The sequence below is a fragment of the Leptosomus discolor genome, chromosome 7, assembly GCF_034619465.1.
Source record: "Leptosomus discolor isolate bLepDis1 chromosome 7, bLepDis1.hap2, whole genome shotgun sequence".
NCBI classification, from domain to species: Eukaryota; Metazoa; Chordata; class Aves; order Leptosomiformes; family Leptosomidae; genus Leptosomus; species Leptosomus discolor.
Window position 1 is genome coordinate 11,566,929 of NC_141397.1, and position 25,081 is coordinate 11,592,009.

Below are 25,081 nucleotides of genomic sequence, written 5' to 3' on the forward strand. Positions count from 1 at the left end.
GAAATGAAAATGTATGTGGTGATAACAGTGCTGGGGTTTTCTGTACACACGTCCCCTGTGCACCACCAGGACCAAAGTAGCATTCTCAGCTGGTCACAGTGCAGCTCTCTTGGTAACGCTCAAATCTGTTGCTGCCCCAGCTCGGGAGTTGCTGAAGAAGGCAGGGTGGGTATGCAAATATATAGTAATATAATTATTATGTATCAGTATTGTCATAGTGCCTGAAGAGCCCAATATATTGTTCGGAGAACCTGTGGGTGGATACTGAAGTAATAGGAAATTACAGTGACTGTGGGTGGTAGAACAGAAACCCAGAGGTGAAAATCCCATAAAATTGGAGATGTTCATACTGGCAGGATGAACCAGGAACACAAACCTTTACTAAAGCATCCCATGAATGTTTCCGTAGAGCATTGATTCTTCACATTTTTAAACTGGAAGGGCATCTTAGTGTTACAAACTCCACAGATAATGTTGCATCTCACCGTTGTTTAGCTGTTGAGCAGGTAAGGCAGTAGTGGCAGTGGTGTGATAGATGAGATATGCAGCACTTATTGTAAACTAAATATTATTTTGTGAAATTATAGTTTTGCTGCTCTAATTACAAATGTGTTAATTAGACAATAACACGAATTGGGCACTGGCACACAGCTAGAGCCCTGCCTATAGACACTGACCTCCCAGCTGCACAGGAACGTGTGTATGTGTTTCTGCGCATTTCAAGATCCACCTTCTGATGTCTTGTAGACCACCAGTTGAGTAACACTGCTCCAGGACATACTGTATCTCACTCTACGGGCATCTGGCATTGACATTTTACACTTAACGTAAAATGCTATTTTCATTGCTCAGATGGTGGGATGTTGCATTTTACATGGGCCCAAATGACTACATGAGATGCAAAGAGAGTTAGATGTGATGCATTTCATTCCAAAGCCTTTAGTGAGCTTGAATGACTTTTTACGCTAAAACACTTTGAGGTGACATGTTGTAGCTTCTTAGAAAGAAAATCAAATCCACTCAATGTCTTAAAATAGGAAAGGGGGATGTGTGTTTTGGATTTGCAGGCATAATTTTAAGGAGGTAGAATTTCCAGGTTAAATTTTCACCTGGATGTCTCTTTTTGTGTGACTGTTCTACGTAAATTCTTATGATCCTTCAGTGATTATAAGTGATCCAAGCTTCAGTTTGAAAGAAAAAGGAAAAAGTGCTTTCCACCACTGAATTCCTGCCCCCTCACCCACTGCATGATGCTGGGTGACTGTTTTTTGCTAAAAAAAGAAAGCCGCATGCCAGCTGGATATCTTCCTGCGGTAGCTAGGTTTTCCTTGGAGGTTTCCCATCTCTATACTAACTAGGCTTGACTATACTTGGCTTATGAGCTTTTGCAAACATCCTTGCCAAGGTGGGATGACTGTAGGCAAAATGAGTGCAGCAGGGAGACGGAGGCAAATAAGTAGGAGTGATCAAAGTCTAGAGATTTGCTGGCAGACGCACCTCCTTCCTACGCTCTACAGCCAGTGGGTCCAGTGCTTTCCCCTTCTCCTACGTATGAATCAACATATCCAAGCGAGCAGTGCCAAAGCAGGGGGTGGGTAGAAGACAGCCATAGCACTGTACAACAGCTGTTGTTTTGCCAATATATTCAGTAGGAAATTCAGAACAAAACTCGCCTTTTGGACCACGAATCTCATTAAAGTTCACCAATCGCACTGGAAAAGAGAGAACTTAAAAGGTTTGCAGTTTCTTTTTTTAATTGCTGTTACAATAGAAGACACTATGTAGATGCTATAAAAGGCTGGCTTTAAGATTTGGTGAAGTTGTCTGCCGCCAGTCCTAGTGAGATGCTAGAGGTGGCAAAAAAGTGAATTTGCCAGCAAGAACCATTTATTACTGCATGGCAGAAAGTTCTTCTTGTTGAAATAACAGATTGGTGGACACGCTGAACTGAATTCCCTTTAGTTTCTTCACTAGGTTTTTACAGGATGTAAAACAGTGGGAGCTGATAGATGGTAGGGTAGTGTTGCTTCTCTCTTAGAGTTTCTTTATTCTTGTTCTCTTCTAAATTCAGCTGCATGTACATATATTTTTAAGGCTTTTCTTTTGTGGCAAAGACCTTAAAAAAGTTAACCCAAAACATATAAGGAAGCCTTTAGCTGGCACTGCATGTAACGTTATAGTGCCAGCTGCCAATTTGCTGGGCGGTTAGTGTTTGATTTATAGTTTCACATATGTGTTTGAGTGGGTGGGTCTCCGCTTTTTGGTGCCTTATTTTCCTTATTTTGTAACTTTGGTTAATAATTTCACTCACTGCAGTCACTGTGTCCAACAGCAGACTCCTACCCTTGATGGGCGGCATGTTCATAACTCTTCAAGTGTCAAGCTCCTCCGCAGTGGTAGATTCCCGCCTTCTGCCCCCCCCCATTCCTGTAATGTCTTTTCCTTGCTAGGCTGGAGGAGGAGGAGATCCTTTGCCAACTCTTTGAGCTTTCACTCAGCTGCTGCCTTCACAACAACTATAAACGTTACCAAGAGCCCCCGTTGTTTTCATACTCCATCCGTATATTCTATACTTGCTTGGAAGTGAACCTTATGGAAATTTTGGGCTTGTGAAGAACCTCGCAGATATTTCCACTTGAACTGCCATGGTAGCAATAACACACTGTGCTTGCAGCCTGTTGTCCACCTAGTGACCTTGAACTGCTTTGCAGCAGCTGCAGAGTGAGATGCTGAGATGGTGGAAGCCCTGCCTAGGGACCTGCGGGGGGCTGAATGGTGCACACAGGAGGGTTTTACAGATGAGAAGGTCAGAAAGGGTACAATGACTAAGGCATACAGACATGGGTGTGCACACAAATACACAATCTTGAGTCCAGTCAATAAAAAAGCATGAAGGGAAAGATGGAGACTTAGTTCAACTACTGTCAGACCCATAAGCAGCAATTCACCTCTGTAACCTCTATGTGCAATTACTGACAACACAAACCACCCGTTCTCCTTCACTGTCCTAAATGCTGCAACCATCGTTTGCAATCTAATATCGTACCTCACCGTCCTTCCAATACTAATGCAAAACCACATCAGAGCAATGTGCAAGGTGACCTGAAAAATGCATATAAACTCTGTGTCACACCGTTAGTATGAACAGTTGAATTTCTGGGATGCTTGCTGGCACGTTGGGCTGAGCTTGGGCTTGCCTGGGACATCTATAACGGAGAACCATAACCTACCCGAAAACTTGGTTTTGGTGGGAATGATAGCCACAGAGGCATACGTAATTCTATTCACTTTGCCACACCTCTTGCATATAGTCTATACAATTCAGAGTGTAATGTACACAGACATAGCTTTTGTGAAATAAGCACAATCATGCTCGAATTCTGTGGACTACGTAAAGCCTATTACCCAGATTGCTCACGTTATCTAGTTCATTCCTGTTTTTTGGTCCAGGGATACTGCTTTAGCGCAGTATTTTGAGGAAGAAGTTGAAATAGGGGAAGATAAAAGGTGTTCTGTGGTTTCTTTTTAATTGGAGACTGGAGGCAAAGTGCCTCCAGATAATTTCTCAAAGAAAAGTCATTGTCTTCTCCCACTCTTGTCATTAATCTCTAAAATTCTTGCACAATTTCTGTTTAATGTGTTAAGATTTCTTAATATGTTAAGACAATGTGGAAAGACAAATTTGAACAGGAGGGAGCATGTTTCTTTGAATGCATAACTTCTAAATCTTTGTCTGAAGTCTTCATTTGTCTTGCCAGGCCTTTTGCAGTTAAAAACTTAATCAAACCCAGCACGATTAAAAATAACGTATTTTTATAAGGGCAATTCATCAAAAGAACTGGAAATTGCAAAATATTGAGAGTGATAGTCATTCAGATTTTGCTGAAACGTAGATTGCTTATGCTGTAGCTGTATTAACCAACACTGAAATCGGGGATTCCCAACATATGGCTCATATATTTGCAGTTCCCCAATTTTTTATGTATTACAAAGGACTTGCTACATTCTCAGTAGTGAATGTCACTGCATTGTAGCGCAACATGTTCTTAAATGTAATACCATGCCTCAGTGTATTGCACTGCATGTATGTTTTGCTGCATTGCATGATAGCCATCATATTGTTTCCATAAACAAAAATTTGGGTTCCCTTGGTCTAAATTTCTCATTCTATGATGCAGTGTGATGTTGCATTAGTGAGGCCTTTTTTCATCAAGCAGAGTCAAGAGACCTAAGTTTCAAGTATGATGTGAATCCATGGAGTCTTTGTACAAGCTTTTTGGCTTGATTTGATTAAAGAAGCTTGAAAGGTAGAATAGAAATTAAACTGAAGCATAAAAAGCCTACAAAGCCATCACTTTAATTTGGAAAATTACCCAAGCCACTCTTTAATCCGGGTATTTCTTTTGAATTTACCCTCACTCCAGATTATTTCTGTTGGCAGATTGACGTGTGTAAGAGTTTCCCTCTTTACTAGTGAAGGCTTTGGTCAGCTCTTTCTGTGCTTCATGCGTTACAGTCACCAAGCAGAACTGCTGATACTGATTTCTGGCCATATTTTGACCTTCGTGTTAGTGTGGAATAACTCACTTGGGTAGTGTCAGTAAGGGACTTCAAAATTTCCAGTAAGAGGGTCACCAGCAAGCTGTTATTTTCTATTCCAGTTCTCGTGTCTCAGCCCAAGCAGTCTTCTGGTTTTTGTCAGCACATCCCTTTGAAATTTAGTAAGCCTGTGCAGGTATCCAGCTTGACGATCGCCTGTTGAGCACCGCACCAGAAACACCAGCTCTCTGAACATGACAATGGCGTTATTTGCAAAAACGGTTACTGTGAAATTTTTTCACCCAGATCGCTCTCTCATTCCCCAGATTGTTCTATATCCAGCTCAGAAGGACATATTTATAAGACTTGTTATTCTGACTCACTGACTTGAACAGTATTACACAACTATTTTTCTGTCAGTCATGGGATAATATTGCCAAAACCTCTCTATGTCTTTTCCTATGCATTTGCTGGTTTTGATGGATATTCTACTAATCAGCAAGGTGGGAAGTATTCAATGGGTATCAAAACACAGCCCCTGCTGCTGCAGAGGGTTACTCAAGCAACACTCTATAATTTAGATGCTCAGTAATCAACTCGGGGCATTGCGACAGTTTGAGTTGTTTTTGTTAATAGAGATGAAATTATGGGTGTAACTAGCTGGCAGTCTTCAAACAGACTTTTGCAAGCTGTTTACTCAGCTGTCCCAGGGCAACAACTGCATACGTGAAGTGAATTCTTCCAGTATCTCTGCTGTGGTATATTTAATTTATTCTATTTTGCCACAGTGTGAGAGAAACAAATCTTGAAGAAAGTAGGATTCATGTCAGATGCTACACTGCAGACAGGCTGTGACATTAGTTGCAAGGCTTGACATCATGGGCAAAGATTTTGTTACTTCAAAGTATATTCTTACTTATTTTCAGTAATTCAAACCTACAGAATCAAAAGGAGGAAAAGGCCAAAGAAAAATAAATCACAGGATGTCTAGTATATGGACAAAGATGAGTTTAATTTTTAAAACAACGTGGATAATAATAATAATACCCTCTGGAAGCAGCTACTGAGATTTGTCTAATTCTAGTTTAAGTATATACCTAGTTTAAGTGGACATAATTTGGTCCACCCAAGCATGTACCAGTTTATGAAACACTTAAAATAAATCATTATTATTCCTTTTGTGGGCAAATTGTGTCAGATGCATGTTGCTCCTGATAACATCACTTCTTACTCAAAATATAGTGATTTTAACGTAAAAAAGACACATTAATCTCTGCTTCCATGGTTTTCAGTCAGAAGAATATAATGGAAAAAATACCCTTTTGGAAGTATGGCCTTCGAAGACTGGTGAAATTATATTGGACCCTCCTTTAAAAAAATAAAGATGTTAAACGAGTGAGGTCGTCTCTGAATCTTACTAAAGTATTTCAGAATGCTACTATAATGGGAAAAAGATGCCGATAAAACTGATGGGAAAGAATTAGGGAAAATTTTAAACAACTTGCAGGCATTTTTAGCTGCCACTGAATCCCATTACATTTTCCCCTCCACCTCAAACGTAATGTGAAATAAAATAGTAACGCAGTTCTTCAAGCAACTGCAACAGAAAAGGGATAGGCAGTAATATAACGGTCTGATTCAGAGCTGTCCAGGGCAAAACTGGCTGTAACACTTAAACACAGAATCGCAGAATCACAGAATCACAGAATGTCAGGGGTTGGAAGGGACCTCGAAAGATGATTGAGTCCAACCCCCCTGCCAGAGCAGGACCACCTAGAGCAGATATACACGAAGCCCCGCTTGCTCTCCTGTGAAGCCCTTCGCTAAAACTCTGTATGTGACTTGATGGATGTTGTGGTCTGAGCCATTCCTGGGGCAGGGAAGGAGGAGGGGAGAAGGGAGAAGGGGGAAGGTGAGCAGTTGTAAGGAGTGAGCCCAATCGATCACTCCTTTCAGCTGCACAGAAAATTAACTACTTTACAATTCACTGCTGTATATAATATGTCATATTCCTCAGCTCCAGAATAAAAAGGTGTAGCACTGCCACAGTTATGGCTGAGACTAGCTTACTGTCTTTGGCTCATGATCAAGTTCATTTGAGCATGTGGAGCCGTTTTTGAATTTTTCAAAAAATAATTCAGAAAAGTTTTAGCGGTCTGCTTTCAACGTTGTTTTTTAAAAGTGGGTAATGTCTAGACTATTTCTAACATTGCAAAACACACAGAGTGTCCTTCTCACTACAAAATGTTCCTTGTGATTCATAGGTCCTGGACACCCCCCATAAGAACTGGAGCACTCGAGCTATAGATTTTCACTGTCATAAAGGTGATAAAATGTATTAACCTAAACAAAAATGTCTCTGGCTGGCTTCTGAGAACTCAAACACAACCAGATGCGATACTAACCAGCAGCACTAGCATGGATTCAGATGGATGGGTCCAGGTTCTCAGCTGACATACATCAGCATAGCTCCCCTGCAGCCATTGGGCCAGCCACCATCCCGCCAGGAGGAGAGGGCAGGGGAAGGGGACTGAGTGTCTGCCCGCCCACCTGCCTGCCCGCCCGCCTGCCTGCCTGCCTGCTGCACTTCATCTGCCAGCACTGGCTCTAGAGAAAAAACCAAATAAGCAGCAGAAGATAGGGGCTCCTTGCTTAGCTTTACTTTTCTTTGTGGACAATTTATGAACTGCTTTTTGAATACTGATTTATAAACCATGGAGAGATGAGAGATAAATAAAATTAGAAGAAAACAAAAAATCAAAATAGCCAACCACTCAAATTCAGAAAAACTCTGTCCTGCCAGTTGATGACAGAGTTGCTTCAGACTTTCTCTTTGAAGGTGTGTAGCTTGCTGTACTGGCCAGTGAAGGAGTGAATTTATTAGCTGCTGAGAGAGCAGAGGCACCTCATTTAGAAGAGATAAACTGGCAATCACAGGGAACAACTGTGAGAGAGATCTTTTCTGTCCCAAAAAAGGAGCTCCTTATCAAGATCATCTTTGTCAGAGCTTTGGGGAAGCACGACTGCTGACCTAAGAAGGAAAGGATAGCAGAGAAGATAAATTTCTGGAATTGTAGGGCAAAGTACATCCCTGCATACACCCCCATGGCCCTATCTACATCCCTATGTACATGATTACTTATCTGAGTAATTCTTTTATGTCTGTGGTGCATTATGTGAGAAGAGTTATGCATTCACTGATTTGTTAGATGAGTTGTATTGTGAGATTTTTGTTTGCATGACATTAACTGTCCAAAGCAACCACATAGTTAAAGCTAAAATATATATATAGTTTCTCCATTGTCTGTTCTTAAATGTAAGTAGAGTTATTGCCTCTAATAAAGCATAAGAAGGTAGACCTTTATTGCATCCTGGGGACTTGCAATACCAAGGAAAGAGTGAAAGGGAGCAGGACTGTTCCCTGTTTGTAAGCAAGTCAGCTCTTAGACTGTGTTTCTGGCTCTGCCACTAAGAGTTTCTATGATATTGGGACAATCTCATAGTTTTAGTTCACTGATCTGTAAGCTGTGTCTCCCACCACATTTAGTGACATTGGGTTTGTCTTTAAAGCAGTGTGAGGTGCAGCGGCACGGACCCATGCAAAGAGGCTCGGCGCCTTCCGCAGCAGGGTCCGATGTTTGCGAAATGCTTTGGGATTCCTGGAGAGCATGAAGGCTTGTTGCCCACTCACAGCAGATTGTGTCACCAATTCCCAGGCCAGTTGCCTCATAGACCTGAATTAACCAACCAAGCACTCAGAATATAAGATATTTTAAGTAGCATGAAATTGTGCCTGCTATTGGGGAAAGCTGATAAACCTTCCAGCAGAGCCAGACTCCAACTGCTGTCAGGTTCCCTTCTGCCTGCACTTATCTGAAGATTATCATCACCACCTTCCTCACCAAAGTTAGGTCTTTGCTAGATGGGTCTTTGTTTTGCTTTGGTGTTCTGTGTGATATTTGAGTGAGCAATATGATTACACATGGGTTTATTGAAAACCCAGGCTGCTGCTGTACTAAATAAAATCAACACAGGCCTGGAATTATATAGGACAGCTTTCCATTTACATTTAATGGTTTAATTTCACATTATACTGCCACACATACCAGATTTTCTGCAACAGTAAATGCTTGTTTCTCTTCCTTTTCTGCTGTTGGCAGTGTAATACCTGTAAACTTACTGTTTCTTCGTTGGGGCAGTTGCTGATATGTATGATGGCAAGAAGTAAAACATATTGGAACTGTCATGGTTACAATATTTATAGCTTCTGAATGCATATTAAATTAGAAGCAAAGGAGAAGCAGTTGCATTTGTTTTGTAACACTGTACAGTTAAGGCCAGAACCATTCCTGCCAATGCATCTGCAAATGTTTTAGCTCGTAGCTGAGAATCAGAGCAACATTGCTAAACATGGGTGGATGGTATAGCACAGCCCAAGTGTCACCCATTGAATGAAGAACCCCACAGAGAATCTGGCTAGAGTAATTAATGAATCCATTTGGAAAAGTCAGTGCCCTTCAATTAGCCTGAATGTAGCGAAGCAGATGGGATCCCATCCTCCAGGGAGAAAATTGAGAAAGATCCTAAGAAATACTGCATTGGACTGATTTATCTGGGTAATTATAAGTCTCATTTGCACAAAACTGTTCAATATGGCTGCAGTGAGAAAATTAAGAATTTATAAAATGTTGATATGTGGCCTAAACTATTGGTGGTAGAGGAATCATCTGTCAAGCATGATCTTGGTTCAGAATATTAAACTAATCATCAGCCAGGAGAGGCTGAAAGGCAAACTTGGCTGTGGAGCTGAGGGGAGGAAGGGATGCATTTCTAGCAAACCTTTTGTTAAAGGCTCCTATCAGCTTATCTGCAGTGGAAACATTAGCTGCCATCCTAATTTGATACGGTGTTCTGCCTTGAAACATCCTGCAAGATTTCAGAAAGAGAAAGAATGCCTCTAAAGGAACTTAAAGAAAAGAAAAAAAAAAATTTACAAATGCAAATTTTCTTTAAACATCCACTGGTGGAGGAACAAAATGAGAAAAGTAATGGTAGCAGCATTTGAGAGCATGTTCATCCTAGCCTTATCCTATGGAGACCCCCTTTATCCTTGTCAGCAGTCTCATTTTTAAGTCAAAGCGTCACAGGACTTATCTGTATGAATGGGAAGCTGCACAGTGTCTTTGAAGGGCTAAACTGGAAGCCAGAACATCTATATTGTATCTGTGTTTACGTGTGATAGAAAAGGAAGCTGGACGGTTTATAGAAGCAGCAAGAGAAAAATAAACACTCTTTCTCACGGCATTGAAATTACGTAGAAATTATAGTCTGCAGTTTCTAGGGCTAAGGGGTTTTTTGGCTATGGGGAAATTGGTCTCCATTATCATGGATTTTTTCACATATTTTGTGTCATTAGAAGCACCTCAGCTCTGACAGCTCCAAGCTGAATTTTGCACAACATTTTTGGAATTTGGAGCTTCAAGTGTCAGAAGGCTTAGACACTTCAGTGAATGGGAAAGAAACCTAGTAGTCCTAGATAGGCAGCTCCATAGAGCAAAGAAGTGGGCCATGGATGGAGCAGGGCAGACTGAAGAAGAGTCAGAGGAAAGTTGTGGCAATACCTGGCATTCGCCAAAACCAAAGCAATACTGACCTTGCCTGCAGTTGCAGAGGAAGCAGGCCTTGCTGTAGCCTCAACGCTATCCCAGCCCTCTGAAATGCTTTCCTATTTCTCTATGGCCACGGTCAGCTTTTTTTCCCCCCTCTTTTTACTTTCTCCCTCCCAAATGTCCCCTTTTCAAAGATGACAAGTGTTGGTGGGCATCTGGATAGCACCATCCTTGCCCCCTCCTAGCTCCTCCAGCAGCCCAGCGCTATATTGCTGTGTTGGTTTGAACACTATCCCCATTGAACTCAAAATCCAAAGTGTATTCATCCATTTAAATGAATTAAAAAATCAGATCTGGGCACAATGTCAGACATAATAAATACTTTAAGGGCACTGAACTGGTGGCAGCAAAGCCATGCGGCTCCAGTTGTAAGCCTGCCTTGTGCATTCATTGATGTGCATCATGTATGCCGTTAAATTTTGTTGGGCTTTTTTTTTCTATTCTTACCTCAGGAGGCCTGAGATAATGCGGTGATGAGTGCACTGGCCGGAGCGGCCAGGGCGGGATGTTCCCACTCCCGGTCGTCCTCTCAGTCTGGCAGCAGGCGGTCTGAGGCTGGCACAGTTTGGCCTGTGACTGCACTTTCTCACCCTCCGCTGATAAATAAGCAGGCTAATTGAATTAATAAACAGATAGCTCTTTTCCCTGCCAGCTGGTGCACCATCAAAATGTGTGATAAATTATCTGTGAATGCTTTAACCACAGGGAAAAAAATGAAAAAATTAGCGGCTTCAACCTTTCCTTCCCAACTCTTCTCCCTCCTTTCTCCTTCCCTCGTCCACACAAGCTCCCAATTTGGTTTGCCCCCACCCTCCTCACCCCTTGTCTTTTCTACTTTTGGCAGATCTCCAAAGAGAAGTAGTCGTGAGAGAGTAACTCATTTGGCCAGGCCACTAATGGGTTATTAAGTCTGTAGGTGGCGGTGGGATGCTGACGTTCCTGCAGCTTGCTGTGAAAAAGGGACAGAGGCTGCGGGAGCTCAGGGCACATGTTTGGGGTGAGACTGTCCGTGCCTCAGCTGCCAGCGCACAGCAATCTCTTAATTGCCCTTAAATTGTGAACTCCTGTGGCCAAGACAGAAGACACACAGGAGGGTCAGCGAAGGGTGCAACCGAACAAGGAGAGACTGTTTAATATCTTCATCAGTGACATAGACATGAGATCGTGTGCAGCCTCAGCAAGTCTGCAGATGACACCAAGTTGAGTGGTGTGGTTGACGTGCCTGAGGGATGGGATGCCATCCAGAGGGACCTCGACAAGCTCAAGAAATGGGCCTGTGTGAACCTCATGAGGTTCAACAAGACCAAGTGCAAGAGCAACCTCCAGCATCAACACAGGCTGTGGGATGAAGGGATTGGGAGCAGGCCTGCCATGAAGCACTTGGCAGTACTGGTGGACAGGAAGCTGGACACAAGCTGGCAATGTGCACTCGCAGCCCAGAAGGCCAACCGCATCCTGGGCTGCATCAAAAGCAGCGTGACCAGCAGGTCGAGGGAGGTGATTCTGCACCTCTGCTTTGCTCTGGTGAGACCCCACCTGCAGTACCGCGTCCAGCTCTGGAATCCTCAGCACAGGAAGGACACGGACCTGTTGGTGCAGATCCAGAGGAGGGCCATGAAAATGGTCAGAGGGATGTAACACTTGCCCTGTGAGGACAGGCTGAGAGAGCTGGGCTTGTTCAGCCTGGAGAAGAGGAGGCTCTGGGGACACCTTATAGCAGCCTCCCTGTACTTAAAGGGGGCCTATAAGAAAAAGTGAGAAATCTTTTAGCAGGGCCTGTTGTGATAGTACAAGGACTGATGGTTTTAAACTAAAAGAGAGTAGATTTAGACTAGATATAAGGAAAACATTTTTTACAATGAGGGTGGTGAATCACTGGAACAGGTTTCCCAGAGAGGTTGTACATGCCCCATCCCTGGAAACATTCAACGTCAGGTTGGATGGTGCTCTGAGCAGCCTGACCTAGTTGAAGAGGTCCCTGCTTATTGCAGGGGGGCTGGACTAGATGACCTTTAAAGGTCCCTTCCAACCCAAACCATTCTATGATTCTGTGACAGAAGGCATCACAAAGCCTTACGCTGACTTGCTGGCATGCCAGCCAAAAGGGGGAACTTCATCATAACCCTTAGTCCTGAGTGTCACAGAGGTGAGTAGTGCATGAGGCTTTTTTTGTTTCAAAAGAGAGGAAAATGGTGAGACAGAAGGGCTCAATGATTTCCTTAATACAGTCAGAATGTGCCTGCCATCACCTCTCAAAGTGCCGTTCTCTTTTGGAAATAACACATACAGAATCATAGAGTCCCTCAACAGCCCTAAGTAACAGGAGACAAGAAAGATTTTGCTGCTTCACACTCTAGGTAGGAGGTAAATAGCTGAAGCTTCTATGGCATTACCTTGATTTTCAACATACTTGTGTAAGTGCTTGTGTGCCTTTGCTGGCCTGGTTTCCCTCACCTCATCTCCTTTATAAGCTTCCCAGTGAGCAAGCTGGAAAAGCTTCTCAATCCCTCTCTTTCTAAAGCAGCAAGAAATGGGAGGTGCTGTGGAGTCACTGAGGAGTCTAAGATGGGAATGAGATCACAGCGTTATGATCTTGTTCAGAACATGACATTTTTTTCTGGTGCATATGTCAAATGAATCAGACAATGGTGGTGTCAGGAAGATGGATAACGCTGTCGGCAAGGCTGGGAGAGGAGACAGGAAGATGTGTTAAGCACCAAAACAAGACGGTATTTATGCCTTTCTCCCACACTCAGTAGAAGTACACAAGAAATATTAAAAAAGGAAGGCAGGGGAATAGCAAGAGGAGCCAGATCCCTGATGTGCTTTTCGGAAGACTCGTCCGTGCTGTGAAGGACAGTGAGCACAGATGGATAACCGGTGTGCAGGAATTGCCTGTTCCTGTGATCTTGGCAGCTGCTTCTGGTACGTGGGAAGGTGTCTGGGTCTACCATCGCCCCATCCCCATGGGGGGTGCTCACCCGACACACGACCCGTTCTGCCTCCCTCAGGGTGCAGGGTGCTGCAGGCACCCTCTGCCTGCCTGTCTCCGTTTAGGGCACCTCTGCCAGGGCTTTGCCCTGAAGTGGTTATTTCTGCCCTCTTTCCCTTGGGCAGGAGGGACGGGGCAGGATACACTATACCTGTCACTCGGTGCCGGAAAGGAAATCCTGCTCGTGTGACAGCTACCACAACTGTGTGTCTGGCCAGGTCCCTGACCTCTACAAATTTGTTCTGCATCCTGTGGTATGTGCCATAGGAAAGCCAAATCCAGCTGTCCAGAAATGGCAGGATGAGTCAATGGCTTACCAAGCAGGCAGCATCCTTCCCTTCCCTGGGGAAGGTTGTTTTTTCGGTTTGCTCTGACACATTGCTCTGAAAAGCAGTATTGCCAAGGAGTAAGCATACCATGTTCAAGAGAGTGAGCAGCTGATATATTGCATTTTAGTAAGTTGTTGCTTGTCAGCTGAGCCATGGGAAGTGTGTGGGGATGCATTCCTAGCCCCTTCAAACACAAAGTAAAGCCTATTGATGTAATCACAGTCATGCTTTTTTTCCACTGGAAAAAAATATGTTTGGGTTTGATTCTTCTTAAGTCTTCTTTCACACTGTAGCTATCCTAAAGTGTATGAAAAACCTCATGGCACTGGTAGCTAGCTGATATCTGGTAGAGGGTTGAGATGTTGCTGTTCCTGGAGCCTCAAGTGGCTTTGAAATTCAATGCGTCTGACCCAAGATCCTGCTGTTTAAAAGCAGCTGATACGTGCGAGGTGGTGAAAAACAAGGCAGCAACTTGAGCTGCATATGAACAAAGGGGAATGGCATTGCAGGTGAAGAACAAAGCGGGCATGGTGGAGGGCAGCAGCCTGAGGGATGAAGTCGGGGGGGAGAACATGGGGGAAGGTGGGAGGGCATAAGGTACCTTGCATGAGAGTCTGAAAGGACAGTACTTATCAACACTGGTATGTTGAATGCTGGATATTCATGATATCCATGCAGATAACTCTCAGCATAGATGATATTTCTTTTATAACAGGAAAAATTGACACAAAGTGAACCTGTTCACACTCCTTACAGTTTGTATCTGTATACTACGTGCCACACATGAGTGCATATGTTTAAAAAGTTAGTAGACACTAGGTTTTCATAGGCAGGTAATTGAAAGCTGTCTGTTGAATTAAAATGTTATTTTCATTTTTGGGGTCAAATGCTGGAATTCAGCTTTTAAAAAATGTGAAATAACCCATAAGAACATTCTCATTTTATATGTCCCTGTGCTGTACTTTAAATTCTAGTTATTTCTTCAGGAAAAAAAAATAATCTATGAATGCTTTAAAAATCTTTTCACTTTAGAAATGAAGGAGAAAAATAATTTCACCTGAAACTATGTGGTAATGAGACAATGTCTAATTACCTGCATTGAATTCTCCAGTCAGGCCAATAGGCTAATGAACATCAATACTCTTTCAAAAAGAGCTCTGGGATCCCTAATGGCTCTAAGTGGTCAGGGCTTTGGTTTTACATTTCAGAGCCTGGTTGCTATAATCTTGAAACAAAATCTACAGAGCAGATCGTGTCCTCTACGCAGTCAGTGTGCGTATGTGCGTGTGCATGTGTGTGTGTGCATATGTGTGTGTGTGTGTAGGCTCTTGAGCACTGCACATCTGGGATGAAATCAAAGCGCTTTTAAATGCACATGTATCCCATTTCTGGCTTGCTAGTAGCCCTTGAAATGTGCTGGGCTTAATCCAGGAAAAACGAGTATTCAAAAATCACACCAGTGAAGGAAAAAAAAAAACCCACCCAAGTTTTATATACTTGGATGGCATTTTTCTTTGTATATGAGTGACTTAATCATAATCAGCCTTAGTGAGAGGTGGGCGATGAAAGTTCAGAAATCTTCTGACAGAGAAGACTTTGAACCTGCCTTTCTCATGTCCTTGGTGTGTATATTATGCTCGTGAGAGGGAAAAGGAAAGCAAGAAACTTGCATGCTTGGCAAGAAACTGAAGTCACTCCTTGAGGGGTCTCAAGGCTTCAGAGCAGTATTCTGCAGAGAGATTTTTGTGGTGCTAATCCCATCTGATCTCTGAGTAGAGATTAAAATACCCAAACCCACAGTGTTCCTTCCAGTGTTAGAGTGCTCTGATTTGAGGATTTGCTACATATCTGGCTTGTATTGGAAATTCCCCAAACTTCCTCTGAAATCAGTTCCCACTTTTCTCATTTAATACATTCATAAATGTTCGTGATGTGTTCAGGCAAGACATGTATATAGCAACGCAAGCACTGTACAAGCACTTCCTACTTGCATTGTACTAGAAGATGGGAACATGATTTTGGAAACTAGTTACAGCATTTGCTTGCAGGAGTGAGTAAGACCTGAGATCCTGCCCCTTTGCCAGAGGCTTTGCCAAAGTGTTCGATGTCCAATGTGAAGAAAGAATCCGTGGTCTCTTGGCTCGGGAATGAGCTGTAATAGGGGCATTAGAGAATGGATCTGGAAGATAAGCAGCACAGACTGAGGTCCCCTCAAGCCCAGGTTTTCCCATTGCCTTGCAGGGTGCTATTAACACTGGGTGATTTTATTGCCACCTCCTTTTTCTGTGTTTTCCACCGCTGACAACCTAGCATGCATGGGAATATCACGTAAATGAATCTGGCAGAGTAACTAAGCAAAAGACTGTCTATTTGGAGAATTAGATGGTGATTAGGTATGTGCCTGCCTACTGATAGCAGGCACAGGCAATTAATCCCGAAAGTGTCAGGCATTTTGCTGTCAGAAACCTGCCTCTCCAGGGGTAGGTAGCAGCTAAGTAGCAGCTTTCCTTTTGGATTCTGGCACACAGAGGGGAAATCAGGCAGAAGTTGGTTGTATTCTTTGGATCCTTCCATTGCTATTGTATGTTGAAATTACATGACACCATTTGCCAGTAATAAATCACTTTGCTGTCTGTTGTGTGATTACATCATTAAATATCCCTTGTCATAGATACACATGCAGGGATTGACTTAGACTTTGTGGGAATTAGGGGTTTGATTTTTTGAACTTTACATTTCCTGACTCCTGTGCAAATCAACTCCAGTTGTTTAACATTGCATTGAGAAATGATTCATGCAAGAAATAGTATATAGTGAGAAGCACAAACTGTACTTTCAGTGTATTTTCTGTCTTGATTATAATTTACTTGTTCATTACAAATGCAGTGTAGAAGGAATGGAGAATGTAGTATTTTTCTGTTTCTAATCCTTAAAAAGGTGGGGCATGGCACAAAGATAATGATGCTGATCTCCTCTGCAAGGTGCTTTGGAATGACAGAAGGAAATTGCTGGGTGGAGATGGGGTGTAAACTCACTTGTGTTTTCTGCTGTCCCTGGAGCCGTGGCCATTCTCAATGAAATGCTGTCACCAGAAGATGACAGTTCTGGCAGAGTACCCCTGGGCCACCCTGGCTGCGACCTGCATTGGATTGCTTAAAACTGCCAGTCGTCCGGAGAGGTGTCACTGGAACTGATGTCACAGGGCAGCGTGGCTGCTTGTAGCTTCTCCATGCCCCAAGTCCATGGACACTGAAGCAGCTCTTGCAGCTGACCCGTCCTTGAGCAGCATGATGTCTATTAGTTTTATTGCCGCTTTGATTGTTTACAGTTGATTCTCACTGCTTTCTGCTGAAGTTTAATTCAGTTTGCATTTGGAAGGACAAGGGAGCAGATTTGTTGTTTTTATTAGAGGCTAAGCTGCACTGAAGGCTGGATGATGATCTATTGTTCATCTTGTTATAAAATCCGACTAAGTAGGGAAGAAAGCACAAAGGAAGGGAAAAGTATAATTCAGATTTGCCAAACAGCCTGAGAATAATTAGAAGATTAGCAGTTTAGTGCTGTTTACTGGAGAGTTGTGAATTAAATGCATCCCCCTTTTCTCTTTACATTAGTGTAATGTGTCACTTCAGTTCTGGATTTCATGTCCTTCGCACACCTCTCACTCCTCTTCAGTCAATATGCGGGACTGTATTTTACCGCACAAGAATTGTAGGAGCAAGCACTTAATGTGGCATCAGAGACTTTCTAATCGCCAGTCTGAAATGTGCTCATAAGTATCTGCAGCTCACTTACTGGGTGGAGATGAATCGCCTCCAATTTGCTTTTATGAATGTGAGTGGAACATTTGCAAAGAGTGGTTTCTGTTATTTACACTGTGAAATGCTTGTAAGCAGCCAACTATAAAAGACCAGAGTGACATTTATGCTTAAGTTCTCTCATCACAGTCATAGTTGGAGGAAAGGATAAAATTCAGTGTGATGCTCTGAATACACTGGGTGAAGTTCTGTTCGCAGCTTTAGCTGCCACCAGCTTAACTCCTTGTATTCATCTTGGGAATGATACTTAGAGGAGTATGAGTGAAAAAGAAAACTTGACTATTGCAGATGAGAAAACAATGTTAGTGCCACTGAAGTCAATGATATGCTTGCCATGAAGTTTAGCTAATCAAGATTTTTAGCCTGAGGTTGCTACCTAATTGCAGATGCGTGGGGATGTTTGATGTCTTGTATTTTTTTTCTGATTTCCACCCTTCTCTGGTCTCTTCTGTCCCCTGTGGGGAAATTACTACACTCCTGTATAATAGGGACTAGAATCACAGGCACTAGTGCAAGAAAATATCTTTGAGATCATATTCCATCCGTCTACAAGGGTCTGATATAATCTCCTGATAAGAATATACCAGACATTAAGTTGATACTACAGCTGGTCTTGGCTCTTCTCTAATTCAGTGGGATTTGGGCATGCAAACCAGAAGGGAAAGAGACTTTTTTCCTAAGTGCAGCGGTGCATACTTACTCAGAACAATTCAATCCTATTCAAAACCAGCACTCCATGTCTGTCCCAACCTAAAATTCAGCTGGACGATATAATAGCCTATTGTTTGATGCAAGCACAGATCACTTGGGTAATAACATCTGTAAAATTGGAGGAGATTTTTTGTCATTTCTCCACTGAGGAATAAAGGGAAGAAAGTTGTAGTTTATTGTCATATACAGATTATGGCATATAGTACAATATTTATAGCCTGTTGTACTATAAATATTACATGCTATAAATAGTATAAATATATCTATACATATGAAAACCCAAAAATTATTTGCGTTTTTAGTTGTTGTAAAAGCAATCTCCAAATTTACAGTTTTATTTATCTTTTTTCTTCTTCTTCTAACAAACTGAAAAAAAAAGCTATCTGTTTTTCACTAGCAATTTTCAAGAAAGGTGGGACAAAACCCAAGGCAACCTTGAAATACATGTCATGATAGAGAAAAATTAGAAAGCAGCAAGATCCTGAACTGAAGAAGTGATAAGGAAACTGATATTATTTTTCATTCATGATCTCAAATGCTTGTAGCCCATTTTTGTCACACTTAGGGTTTGCCCAAAGATGTTCAGCAATTAAATTATGATTATGTTAATAAAAAGAAACATCAAGCAATTCACTGCACCATGATGTCAGGCTTTAGATGGAGGAAGCACTGTGAAAACTCTCCAAAAACCCCTCGATATTCCAGGTACAATGATAACTTCTTTGAGGTGTTAACTTCGCATGACATTCAATGTGGTGGCTTCAGAGTAAATGTGTCAGTTAGGGGCATTATCATGAGTGATAGTATAGGGAACACAACACATACCTGTGGACCTCTAATATCCACTGTTGCTATTTCCTCCTAAGCATCAAAGATGAGTGTTTATGTGCTTCTGGCTTCCTGTAGGATCAAAATTGAATTTTCTTTATTCACTTGATCAGAGGCAAAACAGGCTGTTCTCTGTGTAAGATTTCTCATGTTGTCTGTGTCACTGACAGCCATTGATGGAAATGTTGGGATTGAGTGGAAATCAGATGTAACGGATGTTGGTCACTATGTTACTTTGATGAAATAATAAAAATAATCAGTAATGGCCAAAAGCCAGGTAAGATGAGCATCTGCATTTCCTCTTGAATTGAGGTTATGTGGATTTTTTTGAAAATTGCACTATAAAAGAGAGAGAAGAGGGATTGTGCCCTAAAAAGCACTGCCACTGAGGTTTGCAGAAATTTCGGGGTTTGGTGAGAGCAAATGTGAGTAGCAAGTCTTCTGTTTCAGCCCCAGTTTGCAAACTGCCAGGTACCTGCAGGCTCTGGTGAAGTCAGTCACAAAGTTCCTGAAAAACTGAATGGCCACAGGACTGCGTCTTGGGTTATCGTTTAGTTCTAGAGGGGATGTGCTAACGTAGTCAATCCAGCAAGCTCAATTTTGATGCCATCACATTTTATCTGACACTAAACTAAAACAGCTGTTTGCAATTAGCACACATAAAAAGAACAATAACAAAAATGCAGCCTGCCCTTCCAGCTCTACACATACTCAATGCAAAGAGTTCACCAAGTTCTGGTGATTTTCCCTCCCTGTGCTCTAACTAAAACATCCAAAACAATTGATCTCACTGAAGATGAAACAAAACAAAAAAATGTTCATCGTTCCCCAGATTTTTCTGATGGGCAGCAGCGACTGGTTAATGGAAGCTAAACACTGCTCCGGGTGCGTGTGCAGGCAGGGCTCTCGCTGCTGTGGAGCTGATCTAAGCACAAAGCTAAAGGGAGGCGAGGGCCGGGCTGTTGCTGCACTGGGAGAGGATGAGGTAGAGAGCTGGTTTCGTACCAGGACTGGGATCCAGGGCAGCTGGCCCACCCTCCCATTGGGAACAGTGAACAAGGAGCTTGTAAAATACACAGACCAAATGGAAATGACCCCTATTGACTGAAACCAGCTGCATGTCAGACCTCTCACTGTCTCTCTTGATTTGCTATCTCAAATAAATGGATGTGGTAGAAGGGGCTATGAAAAGAAAACAAAATAATTTATTCTCCTTGAAGTCATGCCACACTAATAAGCCACAGTTTTTACAGCTGAAAAAAAATGTTTATTCGGAGATTAAGTTTTTCCCTCTTTTTTTTTTTTTTTTTTTTGCTTTGAAAGTCTGCAGTTTAGAGTAAGACATGCTGTAGTTCAGTTTCAGAGTTTGACAAATATAGCGTTGGTAGATTCTGTTAGGTATTCATCACATAAAACTGCTGGCTAAAGAGAACTCGCATTTTGATTCAGAAAACAGAGTTACGACAGCTTTTGTTGGTGCTTTGGCTTAGATCTGCATGGTGGCTCAGCCCCATGAAAAAGGTCTTAGCGAGTTTTGAAGAAGAATGATGTGCAGAACGACTTGACTTATTTAAGTGTTTTTTTCCCCATATTTTTCCTAATACACTCCTGGGTAACACCAGTTATTCTGAGCATTGTGAAGAGCTGCTTGTGGTAACCAGGGTAGCCCTTGAATTTGGAAACATTAAGGACAACAGCTGCTCAAATCGTCTATTTTATACCCAGGATGGGTTACTGCTCTTGATATTAGACTGAGCCTCATTCTGACTTTAGACGTAGGGAAGGAGGTATTTCACCTCACCATAGTTGCCTTCATCTCTTTTTGAGAAGATCGTCAGGTTGTGACAGATATCGTAGTGCAGTCATGGTTTGATGGGCTTTCTTAAGGAAACTTCTCAGAATTCATGCATCTAGTTTTCCTTCACACAAACTGAGGCACTAATGTGTTTTTTAAATGTATCTTTTTTTTCTTTAAAGTCTTGTTCAGCCAGTTGGTCGTTAGCGAAATAATCCACCAAATTTGGATTAATGGATCTATTACAGTGGAATGAACTTCATGAAGTCTGCAAAAACATGTGGGATATGAAAATTTGAGAATGACACTTTGAATTGACCCTGTTACTTCTTTTTGCCTTCCACAACCTTTTTTTTTTTTTTCTCTAATATTTTTCTCTTTTTTTCTCCTTAAGAATTTGATTCTTCCTCACTCCCGGGTGCAGCTTTGAACATAGGAGCCTTTACCTGTGGCCTTGCAGTGGAGTTGCACAGACAGGTGTTATTTCAATACAAAGTAGACTGAAATTCCTGTAGGTTCTGAAGTGTCCTGACACTCTCTTTGCTTTAAAGACAAAACCAAAATGCAGTTCAATCTGGTCATTGCTCCTGCATTGGCAGATTTTGGCTACGTTGGCTTGTAGGATCTTCTGACCATCATCTGTGACCCACAGATATTGCTATGGGGAAAGGCACGCCTCTGTCCCTTGTACCACTGCTGTTTCTTGCTGGCTTTCCTAGAGGTGGCACCTCTTACTGATGAGCTATCTGCTACTCATTATATCCTCTGTCTGGATAATAAATTATGAGCTAGTTGATGAGTTATTGTCCTGGTTTTGGCTGGGATAGAGTTAATTTTCTTCCTAGTAGCTGGTACAGTGCTGTGTTTTGGATTTAGTGTGAGAATAATGTTGATAACACACTGATGTTTTAGTTGTTGCTAAGTAGCACTTATCCTAAGTTAAGGATTTTTCAGTTTCCCATGCTCTGCCAGCAAGCAGGTGCACAAGAAGCTCGGAGGGAGAATAGCCAGGACAGCTGACCCAAACTAGCCAAAGAGTTATTCTGTGCCATAGAACGTCATGCTGAGTATATAAACTGGAGGGAGTTGGCTGTGGGGGGAATTGCTGCTCGGGCATCGATCAGCAGGTGGTGAGCAATGGTATTGTACATCACTTGTCTTTTCTTGGGTTTTATTTCTCTCTCTTTTTGTTATATTCATTTTCATTATGATTATTATTGTTCATTTCAGTAGATTTCAGTGATTTCAGTAGTCCAAGGGCAGGATGATACCAGTAGGGTGTCTGTATGCCAGTACAGCTCACAGCTTTGTGATGACTCTGTAATCGTGTTGAGAGGGAACCTTTTTTTCTCTGTATTTCAGCTATAGCCTTAGCACACAAGGGCCCTGTCCTGCAGTCCAAAATGTGGCAGCCCTTCCCATTGCTCTTTGGTAGTGTTCAGGTAAAAGTGAATAAATACCACTGATATTACGGACAGTTTTGCCCTGCTCAGGACTCCAGAGCCCAATCAAGTGACAGTACAAAACACAAGGAGTACAAAACAGAGAGAGGGATTAGCATGCAATAACAACACAGCAGATGTTTGAACTTTTGAGCAAAGAAAGAGGATTGGGTTAAGGCCACCCTCATTATTTTCCTCTCTTTCTGATGAAAGAACAGGTTGGGTGCTAGTACAACTGTGGAATATATTTGAGCCTGAATTTGAAAAACACAACAATGTAATATATTTATCAATGAGTCTTTTAAATAATATGTGTAAGTAAAGACAAAAGGGGAATTTTGTTTCACCTTTGTTTTAATCAGACTTTCCTTTATGAAACTTGCAAGAATACAAGCTAATGCTACTGAGCTGGCCAAAAAGAAAAGGATGAGGGCCAGTTATTTTTCCTCAGCAGCACAATAGGAAATGTGTAACTGTTAAATTTCAGTTCAGATGTTTATATCTTTACATATTTACAGTGGAAAACTAATTAGAGCCCAAGAATATGCTCTTGCTCAAACTGAAATAAGATGCCTTTTATCAAGGGAACAGCAAGGAAAAAATCTAAGTCTCAAAACCCAGGACAAGGCACCATTTCTGCAACAGCAGAAATCTTATTCTGATTGCTCAGATCGTCATGTGTGACTGTTGAATTTTCTGCCTTGTTCTGTTCCAGAGACTGAAGGCAGCGCTGACTCATCATCCTGCCGCCATGTCGAACGGGAATATGAACACCATGGGCCACATGATGGAAATGATGAGCTCGCGGCAGGACCAGACACCACACCATCATATGCACTCACACCCTCATCAGCACCAGACACTGCCACCTCACCACTCATACCCGCATCAGCACCAGCATCCGGCACACCATCCGCATCCTCAGCCTCATCACCAGCAGAATCATCCCCACCACCACTCTCACTCGCACCTTCACGCACACCCGGCACATCACCAGACCTCACCGCACCCCCCGCTGCACTCAGGTGGACAAGCACAGGTAGACCTTCGTGCCATGCTGCATCACTGAGTTTTGCTGTTATATGGAGTTAAAGCCTGATCCCTGCGTTGTTCCTTCCTGGACACAGGTCTTGTTAGATACAAGCCCCTCGGGCTACTCATAAATGTCTGCTATGGGTGGTGGGGAAGCGCAAACTTTATTCAGAAAACAGAGTGAGGCAACAACTTGTTTTGCTGCTTAATTTGCTAGACGTTTGTAAGATCTTACTTTATAAGGAGCTCCAAGGTTTTTCAGTCCTCTGATGTCTGAAATTGCCACATATCCTTTTATGGATGAAGTTTATTATGGAGATTAGCATATTATATATGTTGCTTAACGTGCTTGAACCAGGACTTCTCAGGCCAAGATTTAAAGAGCTGTATGTGTTCTGCCTGCTGAAATACATAGCACAATCTTTAGTGAAGTAAAATGGCACTGGTGGGTGTGTGTGGGGGGGGTGTGTGTTCAAGACTGGAGATAGTAGAGGTAGTTCTAAGGTAAGATACACTGGCTTAGAGGCGAAGAAGAAAGGATCCAGACCCTGTGAAGGGGATAGCAGCCCCCATCTGCAGACTATGAGAGAAAGCAAAGATTAGCTGAGAGTGTGGGCGATAGTTGGTAGGTGTTGTGACAGGAGAAAAAGATGGTGAAACCAGTCTAAGGAGAGAGATTTAAACCAGGATGGCAATTATGAATTGGATTTGGATGATGAGAACTCAGTGAAGGTCTCCATTGAATGAGGTGAAGATCTTAATTTTTGGACCAGGTGTATTTGCTTCAGCAATTTGGATAATTCAATATCTGAACTGAATGTTTCTTGAACTAATGAACTAGTGAGCATGGATTTCAGCAGAGTCATTTTTAAGAGGAATTCTGTTAATGTCTTAAGATGATAGGCTTCTGCATCAGGATCACACCAGAAAAATAAAGCTCTGGGAGCAGTTACTGTAACATGTCAGATCTGGGGAGCAAATTTAGGGAGGACAGGCAGGCAGTGCATAGAATGAGAACAAAGAGAAGTGCCAGCCATAAGAAGTTCAATCTGTGAAGTATTGTGTTGCTTGCAAATACCTTTCAGACAAGCTCTTAGAAAACATTAAAGAAAACGAGAGGATTTGGCTGACATCCCAGTGTCCCACAACATTAACTATTTACTAACATCTAGCTTTATTATTGCAGAGGCTGCAAGCACATGGGATTTCCCTAAAGCATTTGCTAATGTAAAATGAATTGTCAGCTTTAGAGAAACAGTCTAAATAAGAGCAGCAGACTCCCCTGTGAGAAGATGTCCAGAGCTTTCCTAAGTTTAGTTCAGTTTTTACTTTGCGAATTCAATTATTTTCCCATCTGTTAATGAGTTATTTTCCTTGGAGTTGTTTAAAAACTCCAATAAAAAGACATTATCTCATAACAGAGAAACCAAAATTAACATGATGGCTGTCTCGGAGATCCATGAGAGAGTATGGATAAAGTTGTGCTTAGCAGACTGAGGACTCCATGGATGAGATGGAGGAAGTCACTTAACCACTCTGAAGCTTTTAAAACAAGGGTAATAGTACCGACACCTCACCAAGGGGTTGAGAGGATAAACATGCTAATGCAGGTGAGGGAGTCAGATACCATGGTATGGAGCACTGTGGCAAAACATCCATATTACCAGTTTTAATAGGTGAGGAGCTACCAGGGAAAACAAACCTCCCACTTTTAAGGATAAGATCAATGAGACAGTGGCCCTCCTCTGGACCCATTTGAGAGGGTCCATGTCTTTCTTACACTCATTCCAGTTAGGACAGCCTAGGCTTCTTGTTCTTGGTATTCACTGTTAGCTAGGCACCCCAAAAGACTCACAGGTGGGCAAGAGGAGATACAGGCACCAGGGTAGGTGAGCTGACTGGCAGCCACAAATGTACATCAGATTC

At 42.3% G+C, this 25,081-nt stretch overlaps 1 protein-coding gene across 1 annotated transcript in view; it reads left to right on the top strand.

Annotated features, from left to right (window-relative positions):
- CREB5 (cAMP responsive element binding protein 5) overlaps positions 1 to 25,081 on the top strand; it is a 212,907-nt gene that overhangs the window by 181,704 nt on the left and 6,122 nt on the right. Inside the window, exon 7 of the mRNA XM_086468150.1 lies at positions 22,839 to 23,162. Coding sequence (XP_086324276.1) covers positions 22,839 to 23,162 — 324 coding nt within the window. The remainder of the gene's footprint in view (positions 1 to 22,838; positions 23,163 to 25,081) is intronic.